Source organism: Phyllostomus hastatus, unplaced genomic scaffold, assembly GCF_019186645.2.
Source record: "Phyllostomus hastatus isolate PE091 unplaced genomic scaffold, TTU_PhHast_1.1 phas_contig_36, whole genome shotgun sequence".
NCBI classification, from domain to species: domain Eukaryota; kingdom Metazoa; phylum Chordata; class Mammalia; order Chiroptera; family Phyllostomidae; genus Phyllostomus; species Phyllostomus hastatus.
The window spans coordinates 2,567,042-2,584,187 of NW_025333862.1; the positions used below are offsets into that span (position 1 = coordinate 2,567,042).

The window sequence follows — 17,146 nt, forward strand, 5'->3', positions numbered from 1 at the left end:
TGAGAGAGAGGGAAAGAGAGAGAGAGGGAGAGAAACATCAGTGTGTGGTTGCCTCTTACACGCCCCTACCTGGGGCCTGGCCTGCAACCCAGGCATGTGTCCTGACTGGGAATCAAACTGGTGACCCTTTGGTTCGCAGGCCGGCATCAATCCACGGAGCCACACCAGCCAGGGCCTTGGGTGAGGATTTTTAAAAAAAGAATGAATGAATGGAAGAATGCTATCTCCTATTTGGTACAACTCTTCAGGCATTCCTCTCCCCTCTGCATTCAGATTCTCCTCTGGCCCAACATTCCTTTCTGAACTATTTCCTCTGATTCTGCTTTTCTCTTGAAGTTCACCTTCTCTTACACCACCCTTCTTACTAACTTAGTAATTAATGAGTCAAACTATGTGCCATTCACCAAACTGAGCATGGGAGGGGGACACAAAGATAAATAAGACATGTCTTATGACTAATTCAGTCAGGTAAGGAAAACATATAAACAACTCATAATAATGTGACATGAAAAGTGCTAAGAGAGATACAAGCAAAGTGCAGTGGGAGTCTGAAGACCTAACTCAGCCTTAGAGTCTGGGAAGGCAAGAGGCATGTGTCTGAATCCCTTCTGACACTGTCAGTCTTCTCTGCAGACCTATGAGCAACGGAAGGTGGTGGAGTTCACCTGCCAAACGGCCTTCTTTGCCAGCATCGTGGTGGTGCAGTGGGCTGACCTCATCATCTGCAAGACCCGCCGCAACTCAGTCTTCCAGCAGGGCATGAAGTGAGCCCCCGCAAAGGGCCCCAGTCCTCTCCCAAACCTGCAGTAAAGGCCTGCACCATGGTGCCTACCTCTCCTCCCTGTCTCCAACACACTCTGAAACATAAACACTTTTTTCCCAGAAACAAAATCCTAATATTTGGCCTCCTGGAAGAGACATTACTGGCTGCTTTTCTGTCCTACACTCCAGGCATGGACGTGGCCCTGCGAATGTACCCACTCAAGTGAGTAAGGGAGGGGTGCAAGTAGGGGAAACTCAGGATCCGAGGAATATGTGCTTGAACAGGGAAGGTCCAGCTGAGGGTCACCTCCATAAGCAAGGTACACTCAGTGGTATGAGAACTGTCTGTGCTCAGACAAATGCTTCTTATTTAGGGAGGGTTTAGGGACTATGCCAAGTGATCATAACCCACTAGACATGCAAATTCACATATTTACCATGATTTCCAGAGTTGCATCTTTTTCTTTTTATGATGATGTGTGGTTGGCTGTCCAAGGATACATATGCTCAGAGCTGAGGTAATTATAAAATTAGCCCAATATGTGGGGCTAATTCTGTTATACTTATGCAAATATGTTTTAATGTACATCTACGTGAATGGATATACTAAAAGTCTAATTGATTGGTACCTTGTTTTGTTCCTTCGAGTCCCGTGTTTTGTTTTTCACATTAGCATATGCTTGTGAAAAAAATTCTATTTAAAATTTTTACAGAGATAAAAAAGCAAAACTCCCATCCTACTCCACTCGCACTCACCTCCTCACTTGCACAGGTAACCTCTGTTAATGATTAGTGTATATTTTACAACTTATTTTTATGCATTTACATAGTTTGCTCACTTTTCTGTCCCTTGCAGTGTTATACACAATGCTTTGTATACTGTAGTTGCTCAATTAATATTTAATAAAAGAGATTGTCATTGCCTTTAATACTGACAATCCTGGGTTTGAATCACTTTTTTTAAAATTTTATAATTAAAGTTGGCATATCATATTAATTAGTTTAGGTGTACAACATAGTGATTCAACATTTATATACCTTACAAAGCAATTATTATAGTCAGTCTAGTAGTCATCTGTCACTGTACATAGTTACCCAGGTTTGAATTTCAACTCTATGGTGTTTTATTCTGGGGACTTTGGACAACTTCTTAACCCTTATGAGCCCAAGCTTCATCTGCAAAGTATCAGTAATACAAACCATGCAGATTGTTGTGAGAATTAACATGTAGAGATGCATATAATGCACCAAGCCTGGGGCTTAGGTCATGGTGGGTGCTTTGTTAAAAGTAACTCTGTTATTGTTGCTATTAATGCTAATATATAAGTAATAAGTGCAGTTGAGCATTACCTGTGCTCCCAAACACTCTGTATATACCTTGACCATAAAACTTATTGAGATTTTTATTGTGTGCTTCTCTATCCTCTTTTGCTTAATTGTTGAACTCCTTGAGATCAAAGACCATTATGTCATACTTTTCATTTCCCCAGGACCTAATATGAACACAGAATAGAAATATGACAATTGTTGTTGAATGAATGGGTATGTGTATAACTGTATTTGTGTGTATGCATTTATGTGTGTGTGAGGGAGGAAACTTGGCCCAGGCCTGTGCTGTCCAATACAGTAGCAACTATTCTTATAAGACTACTGAACTCTTGAAACATGGCTAGTAAGATGGAGAAATGAAATTTGTAATTTTTAAAAAAGATGTTATTTACTTATTTTTAGAGAGAGGGGGAGGGAAAGAGAAAGAGGGAGAGAAACATTAATGTGTGGTGCCTCTATCACACCCCCTACTGGGGACCTGGCCTGCAACCCAGGCATGTGCCCTGACTGGGAATCCAACCAGCTACCCCTTGGTTCAGAGCCTGTGCTCAATCCACTGAGCTACACCAGCCAACGCCCTGAATTCATAATTTTATTTAGTTTTAGTAAATTTAAAGTTAAAAACTAAAGCAGTATCAAATATTTTCTATTACATAAAACTTTACTGTTTTGGTTGGGCTACATTTTCCTTTAACCATTAAAAATTTAGTGTCTGATTTGCAAAGTACTGTGAGTATAAAAGACTCAACTAGATTTTGAAGATTTAGGATTAAAAGGAGAATAAAATATCTTATTAATAATTGATATTAATTACATTTGAAATGATAATATTTTGGATACATTCAGTTAAGTAAAAATATATTATTAAAATTAATTGCTTCTTTTTACTTATTTTAATGTGACTACTAAAGAATATTAAATTTCGTATGTGTCCCATAACACATTTCATTCAAACAGCACTGGTCTAGGCCACCTCTGTCAACCAAGAGAACAAATGTGGTCCTGCTTCAACCCCTCCTCACAGTCCATCTTCCTGGTCTCTAATTATAAAAGAGGTTCAGAAAGAAAAATTTCTCCATTGTTGCAACATGGAGTTGTGTATTCCCTGGAAAAACATACCCACATGTCTAGTCTCAGATAGACCTCTTCTGCTTGGATAACCTCCCCTTGATGGGTACACGTCCTTGAGTACCTAGTAAGTGAAGGGGGCCTCCCTTAGCAACTCTATAAAGTTGGTAGATAATCTCCATGAACACTATCTGTACTGCTGATGTGGCATTTAACCTCTTCTCCCTCATCACCAGACTCTGACCTCCTCAGACCCTATACTCAATGTTTGTACTCTGTTCTCTGCATCTGCCTTTCTCTGACGCCTCTGTCTCCTGCCACATAAACAACTCTTGCTTTCTACAGGATATTATGGTGGCTCTGTGCCACTCCCTACAGCCTTCTTATCTTTATCTATGATGAAATAAGAAAATTCACCATTCGGCGTCATCCTGGCGGTGAGGCTCCCTGCACCCCACTCTGACTGAGTGGTCTCCATCCTCCTAACTAGCTATCCCATCCCACCTGGTTCCTCCAGGACAATTGCCCTCTTTCCCCTTTACTGCCTGGGCTGTGCGTAGATCCTGGTTCTTCAGTCCTTGATTCCACCATCTTGCTCTTTCCAATCCTCCGTCCCGAGTTCCACTCTCAGGCCTTTCACCTGGCCTTTACTTACCTTTCTGCTCCTCTCCCCTTTCTGCTTCCCCATTGCCTTCCCAAATTCACTCTGGTGTCTTCTTTTCCACAGGCTGGCTGGAAAGTGAGACCTACTATTAAACTCAGCAGAGGAAGAGCTTCACATGACATGGGAGTGTCCTGAGAGCCTGCAGGGGGGGATTAGGGATTATGAGTTTGGCACAACATCTGAGTTGGGACAGAGAGATGCTGGGATGAATCACCTTGGATAAAAGAGACAGACAATCCTGGGTCTGGATTGAGGGGCACCATGGGTAGGAATTAGAGTGGATTGAGTGAGGGTAATGAAGTCCTGTTTGTGTCTGATTGGAGCCCAGCCAAGAGGGGCCTTGCCCTATTGAATCAGTAGCCAGATTAGAGAGTAAATGTTCAAACATCTCTCATCTGGCTGGATATGTTGCATCTGATTTTTGGGAGAAGGGAGATTTCTGTGATGCTTATTCTAGATCTTCATGGCAGCTGGACAGGAAAAGTCAGGGACCCAGTTGAGGCTGGGAGCAGATCAGAATCAAGCATCATCGTCCCTTGAGGACAATCCCAATGTTAAAGTAACTCCCCAACCCAAAGGAAAGCAAAGACAAGTCCAGCTGGAATCAGAGAAATGGGAGAGGGGGAGAAAAGAATAGCAGAGCCACACCTTACGAGGGGACCACAGCACACACATTCAGTACTGGCAGGTGGATTCAACTAGCTCCCACTTCACTTTCTTATATCAGCTTATAGAACCAGAGTTTTAGTGCTAGAAGAGACCTTACTTCATCAATGAATTACCTGAGGTCCAGGGAGGTTAAATGACTTGAGCAGGGTCACATGGTGAGTGGTGAATGTGGGGCTTCCATCCGTCCTCTGAGGAAGGCATTGGTAATCCCTCTCCTCCACCTCATTTTCTCTGCTGTTGTCTTGAAATAGAGGCTGAAACAACAGTTTCTGGATCCCTATAGACTTTACTTTAGGCCAAGCACCCTGCCCCCTCATTCTCCTGGCTCCACAAAGAGTGATAGACATTCCTAAAATCCTGGTCTCTGAGCCTGGGGCCACAAACTTTGCTGCCTTTCTGGTAAGCGAGGAGTCTCCAGGGAGCCTTTATCTCCTGCCTGGCTCTTCCTTCCTCTTCACCCATTCACTGGCTCTGCTTTGTGAGTTGGTCCACTTTGCCCTGTGGGTCAGTTCATTTTCAGGCTTCTTTTGGAGGAAAGGATTATCTGTGCCCTAAAGCATACTGAACAAGAGAGAAATGCTAAGGAAAGTTGGGGGGGAAGTCATAGACTGTCACCAAAAACAAAGTAAATGTGTTTAGTAACTGTGTACTATGCCTCCAGTGGGACAATTCATACAACAAATGTATTCTCACCACTCCACCGTGTTTTATAGATGAGAAAACCAAGGTTTTTCTGATTCCAGAACTTGTGCCCTTCACCACTTTTCAGGGCAGTATTAAAAGGCTGGGCTAAAAATATACAATAAAGCAAACAAAAAAAAAATAGCCAAGTGATGGAGGAAGGGCCATGGGCAAGTCTGGTTGGGAGGCCATGGGCTAGCAAAAAAGGAGGGCCTTATAAGGTATAGTCAGTCACTCTTCCCCTACATCCCTCCTTCCCTCAGAGTTTTCCCCACCTATGCTCCCCTCCCTCCTCCAATGCAAGGTATTTTAGAGACAGAGCTATATCAGTTTGGGGTCCTTCCCTCAGCTGCTGACACAGCTGAATCAGACCCTGGAAGATGGAGGGGCCAGGGTATATGTGAGTAAGGTACAGAGGGCCCAGCTCCTCAAGTTTCAGGAGCAAGAGCTTCAGGTGTCTGGTGGGTTAAAAATACAGAGGCCTCAACTAAGAGTCATTTGATACCAGTGGCTGAGCCTGCTAAGTCCAAGGGCCTGAAAGCAAGATCCCAGAGGGAAGGGACTGAGCAGAAAGCAGAAAGCAAGACATCAGACAGAAAAGAATGGGATGGGGCAGCTACTAGAAAGTATACGGTGGAACTGAAGAGCCAAGGTCAAAGAGAGGGAACAGAACAGAATGGAAGTCTGGTAGCTGCAAGAGAAGATGAGGAAATGGAGCAGGTCTTGGGCCACCATTTGGTCCCATTTCATACCCATCAGGGTACAGAAGGTCAGATTCATCATGGACAATATAATGTTCTAATGTGTTTGTCCAAATGTTTCCCCTTCTCCAGAGTGCAGCAAGTGCAGCAGATGTGAGAAATTGGGGCTGGATGTGACCTGGGTCATCTAATTCTGGGGGCATCTGCCCATCTGTCCTGCTGTCTGCTCTGGTTGTGGGGCTGTGGGCACATTAGTCACTCTCTTGTGAGACCAGGAGATGGGTTCTGAGGGCTCTTCAGCTCTAATGTGTCCTGCTTAGGCTAGCTCTGGCCTCTCCTACTCCAGTGACAGTTGTCCCTCTTAAACACACCCCTGCCACAATCCTGAGGTTTTCCATGGTCTGCTTGCCTTAGCCCATGTAAGGTCTGCCCCATGGGATTGTGGAAAATTTAATTCTTTAACAGAATTTCATGTCACTACCTGGTGCAAAATAAACATTGTCACTCCAAAATCAGACCTATCTCAGGGTGGGGATGAGAGGTTTCTGACTTTGATCTAGCCTCTCCGGTCTCCCTCATGCCTCAGTTTACCTGTAAATGGTAAGAACCCTGGAGAATCAATAAGAGGTCCCTTTCTTCTTTCCTAGGTCCAGAGTTGAACTCATTCACTTGGCCCTCACCCCCAGGCAGGGCTCCAAAAAATTAGAGCCCCTCCTCTCCAACTCTGGTTGGTTCTCAAGTGCACAGGAATTAATCTACATATTTGGCTCAGGACACACAGCCCACCTCTTCATGATTTCTCACTGTTAATTTTTCTCCCTAATGTTTCTATGTGATTCTGTTTGTCAGAGACATAGGAATGAATGACTGCTGTTCATTGCTGTCCTTGGGACCATTCAGTCTGGAGACCCTCCCTCTGCAATGTGCTCATAAAACTGAGTCCCATAGGACCAGAGTTGAGAGCACAAGCAGGAGCCAGCAGCCAAGGGCTTTCCCCATTCTTCATGGGCAGAAGAACCCCAAATGCACATCTCGCCGGGATGGATGTGGCCAACATTGCCCAACCCATGCCCGCCCTTCCCCTGCCTTCCCAAGTTAGGAGTGTTGAGTGAAGCAAAGGAAACTGGCTTGAGCTCAGCCAGGTCTCCAGTCCTGGACATGGCTCCATCTTGTATTCAGAGAATGACCTCATCCTTGGTCCAGATTCTTTAAATGGAAGTGCTGCAGGTCTCTTTGCTTCAGCCTGGGTTGCATTTTAATTGTGCTCTCTTCTCTACAGGATCAAAGAAACAGACTTCACCTAGAGAGCATACAAGGTTTTAGGACTTAGAGTTAATAGTGCATTTGTACCTTTTCCCCTAGATTATGAATTTAACCTCTAACCCAGAATATCTCCCTCTTTACACCCCCATTTCCTTCTCTCTGAGTCCCCTTGCCCTCACTTCTCCTAATTACCTCAACTCCCCCCTCCACCAGCCCCAGTTTCATTTACCTCCGACTCATCTGGTCTTATTTTTAGCTCCAGCTTTTTCCTTTCTTAATATGGTGATGAGCTCTTAGGCTGGTGTGGGGACAGGGGCTGAGGAGCCCTGGACATTGTGGGGAGGGAGGGGAAGAAGGCTTTGGGAGCCTAGGGGAGAGGTGCAGGAGGTGGGAGGATTCCAGTCTTATGGAGTTGTACTGGCCTCAGAAGGTTACCCATCTCCCCTGCCAATTTTGGAAACATATTTAGACAGGACCAGGTGGAGCCAAGGGGTGCCAATCTCAGGGGCAGCTCAGGTTGCCTCCCCGCCCCCTGCTCCTATTCCTCCTGACCGTTTTTCTCTTGGCTCTGTTGACAGTGTCTCCAAGACCCAGCAGTGTCCTCTGTCCACTGCCCTAGGCCATTTCCCACCCCACCCCCACTGTGAGCCCCTCACTCAAGATTCAGGATTTGGGGGGCTCTCCCTACCCCAGCAAACCTCTTCTGAACCAGGAGAGACAACCCAGATCTCACTACCTCCATGTGTGCTGCAGACAGGATGTGGGGCAGAACTGTGCTGGGCCTGCGACTGGTGCTGCTGTCACTGCTGGTGTTAGGGACTCCAGAGTCAGGGGTACAGGGGGAGGATGGGCTGGACTTCCCCGAGTACGATGGTGTGGACCGTGTGGTCAATGTCAATGCAAAGAACTACAAGAATGTGTTCAAGAAGTACGAGGTGCTGGCACTTCTCTACCATGAGCCTCCGGAGGACGACAAGGCCTCACAAAGACAATTTGAGATGGAGGAGCTGATCCTGGAGGTGAGTGCTGGGATCTACAGGCCTGCAGAGTACAGTCAGCCCCTCTCTGTGACTCCCCCATCCTACAACCCCACGGAGGTCTTTGAGGGTGGGGCTGGGGCCAGGGACAGTGCAGCAGGATGCTCTCATCTTGACCAACAGGACCCAAGTGGCATGTGGCCTCAGTCAAATGAGAAACTGAGACTTGAGGACTCAAAAGTACCACTATAGTCAGGCAATTTTAGGAGAGAGGAGACTGAAAGGAATGTCTCCTCCATGCTATGGGAGGCTGGTAATACTAGGTTTGGCTAGGACTGGGGGGTCTTTGGAAGGGGGACAAAAAAGGAAAAGAGAGATTCTTCAGGGGAAGGGGGAAGTGCAGTGCTAAGGGCTGAATCCCTCATCCACTTTCTTAGCCAGAACATGCCCTACTCTATACACTTTAGAAATAGCACCCCAAAGAGATCTAAACTGAGTGTAAGTTTAAATGTTATTAACATCTTGGATATAATTCATGTCATGGCTAAATGTTTACTAGAGACCACCATGCCTCCTGTAGGTAGGTCTCTTGGTCCTTCTTTCTTCCTCCCCTTCCTTCCTCCCCATCTGCTCCTATTAAATCAAGCTGGATATTCTGATCAGAAAAATCTTGTGGCTAGAGGAGGCCTCAGAATGTCTTCCCCAGCTTCTCTTTGTCAGAATATTCTTCTCACCTCCAAACTGACTTCAGGCCCAGAGGGGAGAGGAGCTATTATAACAAGAAAAAGCACCTGTGCGGGGGGAATGATTGGTTGGTATAGTCACAAACACCCCTCCAAGAGCCAGCATATGTCAGTGGCAACTTGTCCAAGCTTCAGCAGTCCCTTTTCTATCTTGGCAATGCAGATAGGCCCCAGCTTACCCAGAGCCTGGAGTATTTCAGGGCAAGATACCAGGACCACAGGCTCTCACTTCTGTGTGCCCCCGCCAGGTGCTGGAACCCACCATCTGACTAATAAGCTGAGTATTTTTATCCTGAGTGCTCAGCATCCATGGCCATCTACCTGCCAACTGCCTCCCTTCCGGTACTCCTGAAACTCCAGGAGCCAAGTCTGTGTTAGGTGGGGTTAAAGCCACAAGCCATGCTAAAGGCACAGCACATCAGCACTGAGCACCCAGCTGGCAGGCTGATGGGCAGGTACCTGGGGAGTACCTGTCTGCAGCCTCAGGACAGGCTGAGGTAGGCAGTGAAGGGGAAAGTTCACCTGGATGTGGAGAGTCGGCCCGTTTCTTCTCTGGCCTCTGGCTCTGTTCCTCTGAGGGATACAAGTGCTGGCCACAGAAACCTCTACTCTCAGCTTTCAGGCATCCCCCACTTATCTGCAAGGTGACCAGACCCTTCCACCCACCCATCTACTACTCCCCTGCTCTCCAAAACTTTTCCCATTGTGGGTCACTTTTGAGAATCCCAGGGATGTCACCCCATACTGGGCATGGCCTTTGGTAAAGACCGAGTGCATGGGCTCAGCCCTGAGCAAGGGAAAGGCTTCGGTCTCTCTAAAGCCAGACTCCTAAGCATTCCTAAGAAAACAGGAGTATCATGCATAGTGCTTCAAAGTTCAACATAATAGGCACATAGCAAACAAGCAGCAAATGTTCAGAAATTAAAACTGAGTTAAAGAAAAAAGGGGTAAGGTTGTGGGGACAGTGTCAATATCCTGGATCCTTGCACAGTATCAATGTAAACTCTTCAATTCCCTGTGTCCCCAAATGACCCAACTTGGAAGCATGAGATGGGAAATAAGGGTTGCTAAAAATTATAGGGACTGACTTGACTCTAATCCTCCTTTGCAGTTAGCAGCCCAAGTCCTCGAAGACAAGGGTGTTGGCTTTGGGATGGTGGACTCTGAGAAGGATGCAGCTGTAGCCAAGAAACTAGGTAAGGGTGAGTTGGGAACACAAGGAGGGGAAGGTGGCTTGTGAGACTTGACCAGCAGCCCTTGTGTAGGCTAGGAACTCTACCATGCCTCTTCTGAAAGGAGGAGAAGTTACAGAAATTGAAAGGGATATGGCTGAGAGTCCTGGCCTCTTTTATTCCTTATACAGACACATGTTCAAATCCCAAAAGGAGGTGGACATGGCCTTCTTTAAATGTTTTTCAGATAACTAAAGACAGGGCTCAGTGCTGGGGGGACAAGGGAGCTCATGTCTCAGGTGCAACCGGAGAGGCCTCAGCAAAAGCCTCTTCTCACTCTGCCCTCTCCAGAACCATGGCTAGGTATTACAGCACTGGCCACCAGGGGGCAACACAGCCTGAGACTGGACATGAGTTATGGATTGGGGTGGGATGCCCTGTAATAAGTCATCTGGTCAATAACCCTTTAACAAAGGGTTAAAAGGCTGAACTGGCAACTGGCTGCTGGATTCCTCAGAGTAGATAATATGAATATCTCTCTCTAGTATGGCAAACAGAGAAAGGGAGAAATCTTGCTAGAGTCTGTATCTTCCTACATCCCCCCCTACACCCCAACCTGATCCCAGCTTCTCCCTGGAGAGCCCCTTGGGCCAGGCTAACTACCCCTGGTAAGTCAAGGGATAGACACCAGTGGTGTAGGGCTAAAGGGCAGTGGAGGTAAGCGAGGCTGGGGAAGAGGGGAGGGGGTGGGATCCCGTAGGATTACGGAATGGGGCCATGGCCCTGGGTTTAAACCCATGGCTCTGTGGGAAGGTTGGGATCATGGCTCATCTCAGGCCCACTCCCTAGGACTAACTGAAGAGGACAGCATCTATGTGTTCAAGGGAGATGAAGTCATTGAGTATGATGGCGAGCTTTCTGCTGACACCCTGGTGGAGTTTTTGCTTGATGTGAGGATTCATTACCCTGGACCCAATGGCCTTCTCTTAAGACTTTATGCCCATCTTGAACCAACCCCAACCACACACACACACCAGACAGCCCCTTCTTCCTATTTCCAAGCCTTCTTCTCCCTTATCCTTCTCCCTGTTTCCACCAGTGAGAACAGAAACTCTCTTCCTTCAATGTCGCTGTTCTTCCAGGTCCTAGAGGACCCTGTGGAATTCATTGAGGGTGAACGAGAGCTGCAGGCATTTGAGAACATCGAGGATGAGAACAAACTCATTGGCTACTTCAAGAACAAAGACTCAGAGCGTGGGTAAACCTCAGACTCCATGGTTCCTCTTCTTGGTTCCCTCCACTTAATCCACTTCATGACCTCCTTATCTCCTAACTCCTCTTGCTACAATCAGCTTCATCAACTGCTCTGATCTCTGAGGGTTCCCAGAGGGACACCTTCAGCATTCCACCTGCCTCCACCCCATGTTTTAATCACTCTCAGAGGGCTAGAGGGTGTGAGTCTCAGAATGAACCTTACCTTGCCAAAGAACTTGGGAGACAAAGGGGAGAGGGCTCCCTGGCACACCCTGCTATCCCAGAGACTGACCCTGCATCCCCCTTCAGATTACAAGGCCTTCGAGGACGCCGCAGAGGAGTTCCATCCGTACATCCCCTTCTTCGCCACCTTCGACAGCAAGGTTCTCCACCCCAGAACATATTGTGTCTTTCTCACCCTCCTCAGCAGCTCTCCAACCTCTCTCCCAGAATCTATGGAGACCTGTTCCCTCCCTACATACCACACTTCCCACCTCCACCTCAGGCTTCCCCTACCCCAAAGATTTTAGATTATCTAACCCACTTCTCTCATGTCCAACCAAAGTCCAGAAAAGTGAAGACACTTGTCCAATGTCACAGTTGCAGCAATGAAGCCCCATGAGCCTGACTCCCTTCCTTATATCTGCTCCCCTATAATACTGCTTCTCACCATGATACCACATACCCCATTCCACCTCCACCCACAAAGGTGGCAAAGAAGCTGACCCTGAAGCTGAATGAGATTGATTTCTATGAAGCCTTCATGGATGAACCTGTGACCATTCCAGACAAGCCCAACAGCGAAGAGGAGATTGTCAACTTTGTGGAGGAGCATAGGAGGTAGGGGCAGGGGCAAACCTCTGAGCAGAGCTAGAACTCCTGTCTGTGACATGGGCTGGGGAAAGCTCAGCCAACCAGGAGGCTGCTCTCACTTTGAGATAATCCACTTCCACATGCCAGTGCTCATGATACACTGACCCCCTTTCCACAATATTTTGTGCCCTAACCAGTGCTGAGTCCTTACATGTGGAAGGTTCTTCATAAATGTGTACTGCGGATTGTGATGAGTGTTGAGGGTCTGTGGTCTGCCAGGAATGGAAAGGTGCCTTCTCTGTTATTGCATTTAATCCTTTTAACAACCTCAAGTAACCCTGGCTGTTGTGGCTCAGTGGATAGAGTGCTGGCCTGCAAACCAAAGGGTTGCCAGTTCAATTCCCAGTCAGAGAACAAGCCTGGGTTTTGGGCCAGGTCCCAAGTAGGGGGCATTCAGGAGGCAACCACACATTGGTATTTCCCTCTCCTCCTTCCTTCCCCTCTCTATAAACAAACAAATAAATACATACATAAATAAATAATAGGTTCCACAGTCACTAAGTGTCAGAACTACATTCCAACCCAGATCTGGCCTGTGATCTTTCTCATACATTACCCTACACCTGTAGTTCTCAAAAGACTGGAGGGATTGGTGAAATAGGGGAAGAATTTTGTCCTCCAGGGGATATCTGGCAATGTCTGGAGAGATTTTTTGGTTGGGGGGAAGGCTGCTGGTATTGGGTTGAGGCCAAGGATGTTGCTAAACATCTAACAGTGACAGAACAGCCCTCAAAACAACAGATTACCTGGCTCCAAATGTTAGTAGCGCTGAGGTTGAGAAACCCTCCTCTAAACTCACACATAGTTCTCTTCTTTCACAGTACTTCACAACTGGAAATATACTTTCATCAGTGTAAACCACGCTCCCCTCTCTCCCTCTAGGTCATGGTCCCCTTCATCAAGGCAGGAATGTGTTTGCTTTGTTTAACTTTATCTATACAGCAGCTAGCACAGGGCTTAGAACACCTCAGACACCCAATTTTGTTGAATGAATGAGTGAATACATACATGCATGCACCCATGAATGAATGAACAAACAAATGAATACTCAGATGTCTGGTTTTTACTTTTGTTCCAAAAGTCTCTCTTGCAGTCCCCTTGCCCACCACCCTCCATTCTCTCACCTGTTTAAACCATGCAATGATCTGGGTCTGGTACCCAGAGCTTACACTTTGCCAGATGGCTTTGTTCTGAGCTACAAACTGTCTGTACCCTAGGCATGACCCAGAGGCAGCCTCTACTGTGGGGGCCCTTGTGGGGGAAGGAGCCATTCTCAAACACTGAGGAGTGACTCTTGTCTGTTCTAGATCAACCCTGAGGAAACTGAAGCCTGAGAGTATGTATGAGACCTGGGTGAGTACCCTAGACCGGGCCAGGCCCTGGGGGAGCATAGGAGGTTACAGGGTCAAGTCCTAGAAACATCCCACCCTGCTGTTCCTCATGACTCACTTGTAGGAAAGACAATGGACCAGGAAAGTTTGGGGGTTTTGTTCTGAAGAACATGTCACTATAAGTTAATAAAGATGACAAGGGAGGAGTCACAAGTTCTGGGGCTGGGGGAAGTATGGGGCTCTGGAGCTGAACAGGACAGTGTCACTTGGAAAAGGGTCACCACCACAAGACTATACCTAACCCAGAAGCTGAATTTTCATAAAATTCACATTCAAGGAAGATCTAGGATCTGTTCTGGGTTCTCTCACTTCAAGGAGTATAGCTAAGGCCCTCCTCTTTCTCCCACAACAGGAGGATGATATGAATGGAATCCACATTGTGGCCTTTGCAGAGGAAGCTGATCCTGGTGAGGGAGGAATACTGGATTGGATGTGGGGATTGGTGAAAGGGGAAGACAAGGATGTTTTTTAAAGTATAGGCTTCATTTGGGAGGCATTCCTGGGAGAGTGCTAGTGGCCTAGGGCTAGACATGTAGACTTGTGGGAGGCGAGGAAAGAGGTCTGGACTCTGTGTTCTCTGTGTCCCTTTTCTCTCCACCCTACCTCACACTTCTCGCTTGTGTTCCCTCCAAGACGGTTATGAGTTCTTAGAGACTCTCAAGGCTGTGGCCCAAGATAACACTGAAAACCCCGATCTTAGCATCATTTGGATTGACCCCGATGACTTCCCCCTGGTAAGAGGCACCACTCAGGCACAGCTCTCCTAAGGTAGGGCCTAGACTGTGGCACATTCTGAGGGGAGCTTGTTTCAGAGTTCCTATCCCATCTCCTAGCTGGGGCTCCAGAAAATCATGCCTGCTGCATGCTGAAAGGCACCATAGGCATGGAAAAACCCCAAGAAAGGGGAGCAGGATTGGAAGTGAATCACATGGGACATCACCTACATGACTCCCAGAGCAGAAGCAAGGCAGGGAACTGTGCTCAGGGTTGACTTCTAGAGAAAACCAGAGTTTTGAGGAGCAGATGGACACATTAACCCTGCACATGGATGTACACAATCATAGAATCAAAGCACAGATTCCCTATCTCAGGGGATGGCTTTATTCCCAGCTTAATTCCCACCCAGCACTCATTGTTGAAAGGCTAAACTGGATGAACAAACAAATGTAAGGAAATTGGCAATTACCAGGTGTAACTACATTAGTTTAGAGATGTAGAAACTGAGGGTCAGGGAGGAGTGACTTGCCCAGAGCCACAGGGTCTCTCAGTAGCAGAGCCAGAATCAGAACAGGGGTTTCCTCTCTAGTTCTTGGAAAGGAGGAATCAATGTGCCTAGATGGTCCTCCTGATACTTTCCCTTAAGGATTTCTACCTTTTAACTGCTTAGCTTTTTACCTATTCCCTCAGGCCCTGCAGCTGAACCATCCCCCCAACCCCCACCATGGGTTCGTAGTGTCCTCTACCCCTATGCTACCTTCCACACCCTCCTGGAGTCATGTGTTCCTCAACTCCATTAAGTTGCCCCATGTGGTTTCTCCACAGCTGGTTCCATACTGGGAGAAGACGTTTGATATCGACCTGTCAGCCCCACAAATAGGTGTTGTCAATGTTACTGATGTAAGTTTCCTTCCCTCACCCCTCACCCCATTGATCCCCAACTCTGCTTCCCAGAGTAGCTGGCTTTCCTCTGTTCTGCTAAGGCAGAGTTGAGTCCTTCCCAGAAGAATCAGACATGCTCAGTCTAATGGCTGGATAGAGGGAGAGATTCACGCCCTGAACATAACTATCTCCACCTGTTAGAACTGGCTGCTCATCCTTCAAGACCCAATTCAAATATCCTCTTCTCCATGAAGGTTTTCCAGATCTCCCACTTGGAATTATTTTTTTCATTAGCACTCTCAGAGCCCATTTAGCATTGAGAAGATGACTTCATATGGCTATTTATGTACCATGTGTGTCTCTTCCAGTAGACTTTAAACTATTTCAGGGCAGAAATCATCTCATTCACATGACAGGTACTTTGAAATTGTTTGAGTTGAATTGAATAATCCTCAGTCTTTGTTTTCATAGAATCCTCAGTCTAAGGGAGGCAGGCATTCCATCAACTACCAGGCCAGATCTGATAAACTCTATGATAAAGATATAAATAAAATGCTAGGAAGACACAGAAATTAAAGTAATTTCTGCTTGAGAGAATCAGAGAAGGGTTTAAAAGGAGTGGCTTTCAAAGCAGAGACTGTGCAATGTTGAGGGAGTTCTACAAGTGAAAATTATGAGAAGTCATTTCCAAACTGATGGAAAAATTGGTGCAAAAGATCAAAAGTAGGAAAATGAATATTCAAACTTGGAAAAGGCAAATAGTTTTTTTACGGCTTGAGAGTTTAGAGATCTCTGAGGATGGTGCTGGAAAAGCAGGTTATAAAAAGCCTTGAATGCTGAAGAGTTTCTGACTTTATTCTTTAGGCCATGAAAAGCCACCAGTGGTCTTCGCATCAAGGGCATGATAGAGAGGTCTGTTTTAGGAAGCTCAGAAAGACAAGGGCATGCCAGAAAGAGTGCAGGCAGAAGGCCTAGTTCCCCATCCAACCATTCTTTCTACTCCTACTGTCGCCGTTCTAACCTAGATCTTCTTCTCTGGCAACTGACAGATGAAGGGATGGGATAGAGGACATAGGGAAAAATGTCCAGAGTCCACTGAGTGGGACAACGGATCCAAAGACCTAAGTCGGGCTTAGCTGCAGTCCTCTGTCTGTGCTGTGTCCTAGGCTGACAGCATATGGATGGAGATGGATAATGAGGAGGACCTGCCTTCTGCTGAGGAGCTGGAGGACTGGCTACAGGATGTGCTGGAGGGTGAGATCAACACAGAGGATGATGATGATGATGATGATGACGACGATGACGACGACTAGTTGCTGTGAGAACCATCTCTCTGCCCCACCAGCTCAGGTTCCTTCCTGCCTTCCCTGAGCTCCTCCAGAGATGCTGGGTCATTTTCTGCCTCTGGGTCCCTTGGGGTCTATATGCTGAGGGCTGAGACCCTGGCCCCCTCACCTGATGGGGGAAGGAGTTGCTTTCCCTGTACACCAGCCCAGCTATTTCATCTGACTTCTGTTTCTTGTCCCACAATGTCCCTGTATCTATTATTTTTTTCTTCCATTACTTCCTAAACCCTTTCTTGTGGTTTTCCTCTTGCCATATCTCTGGGTCCCCATCTATTTTCTGTTCCCTGAACCTGTATACACTCTTCCCCTACTCTCTCAAATCCTAGATCCTTGTGACTCCCTCTCCCCGTGTTTGGGGCTATATCTCTGCAATCTCTTGTTAATGTATTTGGGTCAAACCAAGGCTTCAATAAAGGATCTGGGGCAGCTGAGCAAGTGTCTTGTCGGTGAGGTCTCACCTGTATGGCAGGAGGGAATCAGCCATAGGGGTGGGGTAGGTGTGAGTGCCTTGTGAGGGACTGCGATAGGTAATAGGTAGGGAGTTGGGGCTGGCTTCAGGCAGTTATCCCAGAGAAGCTTGGATTATTTATCTGCTGCAAGTCAGCAAGCCTTTTCTGAACACATGGTGCTTGTCCAGCACTGCTGTTAAGCTCT

The 17,146-nt window shown here is 46.9% G+C and overlaps 2 protein-coding genes across 2 annotated transcripts in view; both read left to right on the forward strand.

The window, feature by feature from the left end:
- Window positions 1-3,915, forward strand: part of LOC123820599 (sodium/potassium-transporting ATPase subunit alpha-4) — a 34,157-nt gene extending 30,242 nt beyond the window's left edge. Inside the window, exons 19-22 of the mRNA XM_045841427.1 lie at window positions 634-764; window positions 884-985; window positions 3,505-3,596; window positions 3,887-3,915. Of these exons, the coding sequence (XP_045697383.1) occupies window positions 634-764; window positions 884-985; window positions 3,505-3,596; window positions 3,887-3,915 (354 nt within the window). The remainder of the gene's footprint in view (window positions 1-633; window positions 765-883; window positions 986-3,504; window positions 3,597-3,886) is intronic.
- A 3,647-nt stretch (window positions 3,916-7,562) lies between these two features.
- Window positions 7,563-16,923, forward strand: CASQ1 (calsequestrin 1). The gene is made up of 11 exons (XM_045841461.1): window positions 7,563-8,156; window positions 9,969-10,053; window positions 10,879-10,979; window positions 11,172-11,283; window positions 11,593-11,666; window positions 11,993-12,123; window positions 13,464-13,509; window positions 13,900-13,954; window positions 14,181-14,281; window positions 15,090-15,164; window positions 16,313-16,923. Exons 1-11 carry the CDS (start codon window positions 7,878-7,880, stop codon window positions 16,457-16,459), a joined length of 1,206 nt encoding a protein of 401 aa, XP_045697417.1. The 5' UTR covers window positions 7,563-7,877; the 3' UTR covers window positions 16,460-16,923.
- The last annotated feature ends 223 nt before the right edge of the window (window positions 16,924-17,146 follow it).

Excerpts from the sequence above, each read along its gene's own strand:
- CASQ1 (XM_045841461.1), top strand. The coding sequence starts at position 7,878 with ATGTGTGCTGCAGACAGGATGTGGGGCAGAACTGTGCTGGGCCTGCGA. Across the intron at positions 10,980-11,171 it reads TGGTGGAGTTTTTGCTTGAT|GTCCTAGAGGACCCTGTGGA; the intron begins GTGAGGATTCAT and ends CTGTTCTTCCAG. Across the intron at positions 14,282-15,089 it reads ACCCCGATGACTTCCCCCTG|CTGGTTCCATACTGGGAGAA; the intron begins GTAAGAGGCACC and ends GTTTCTCCACAG.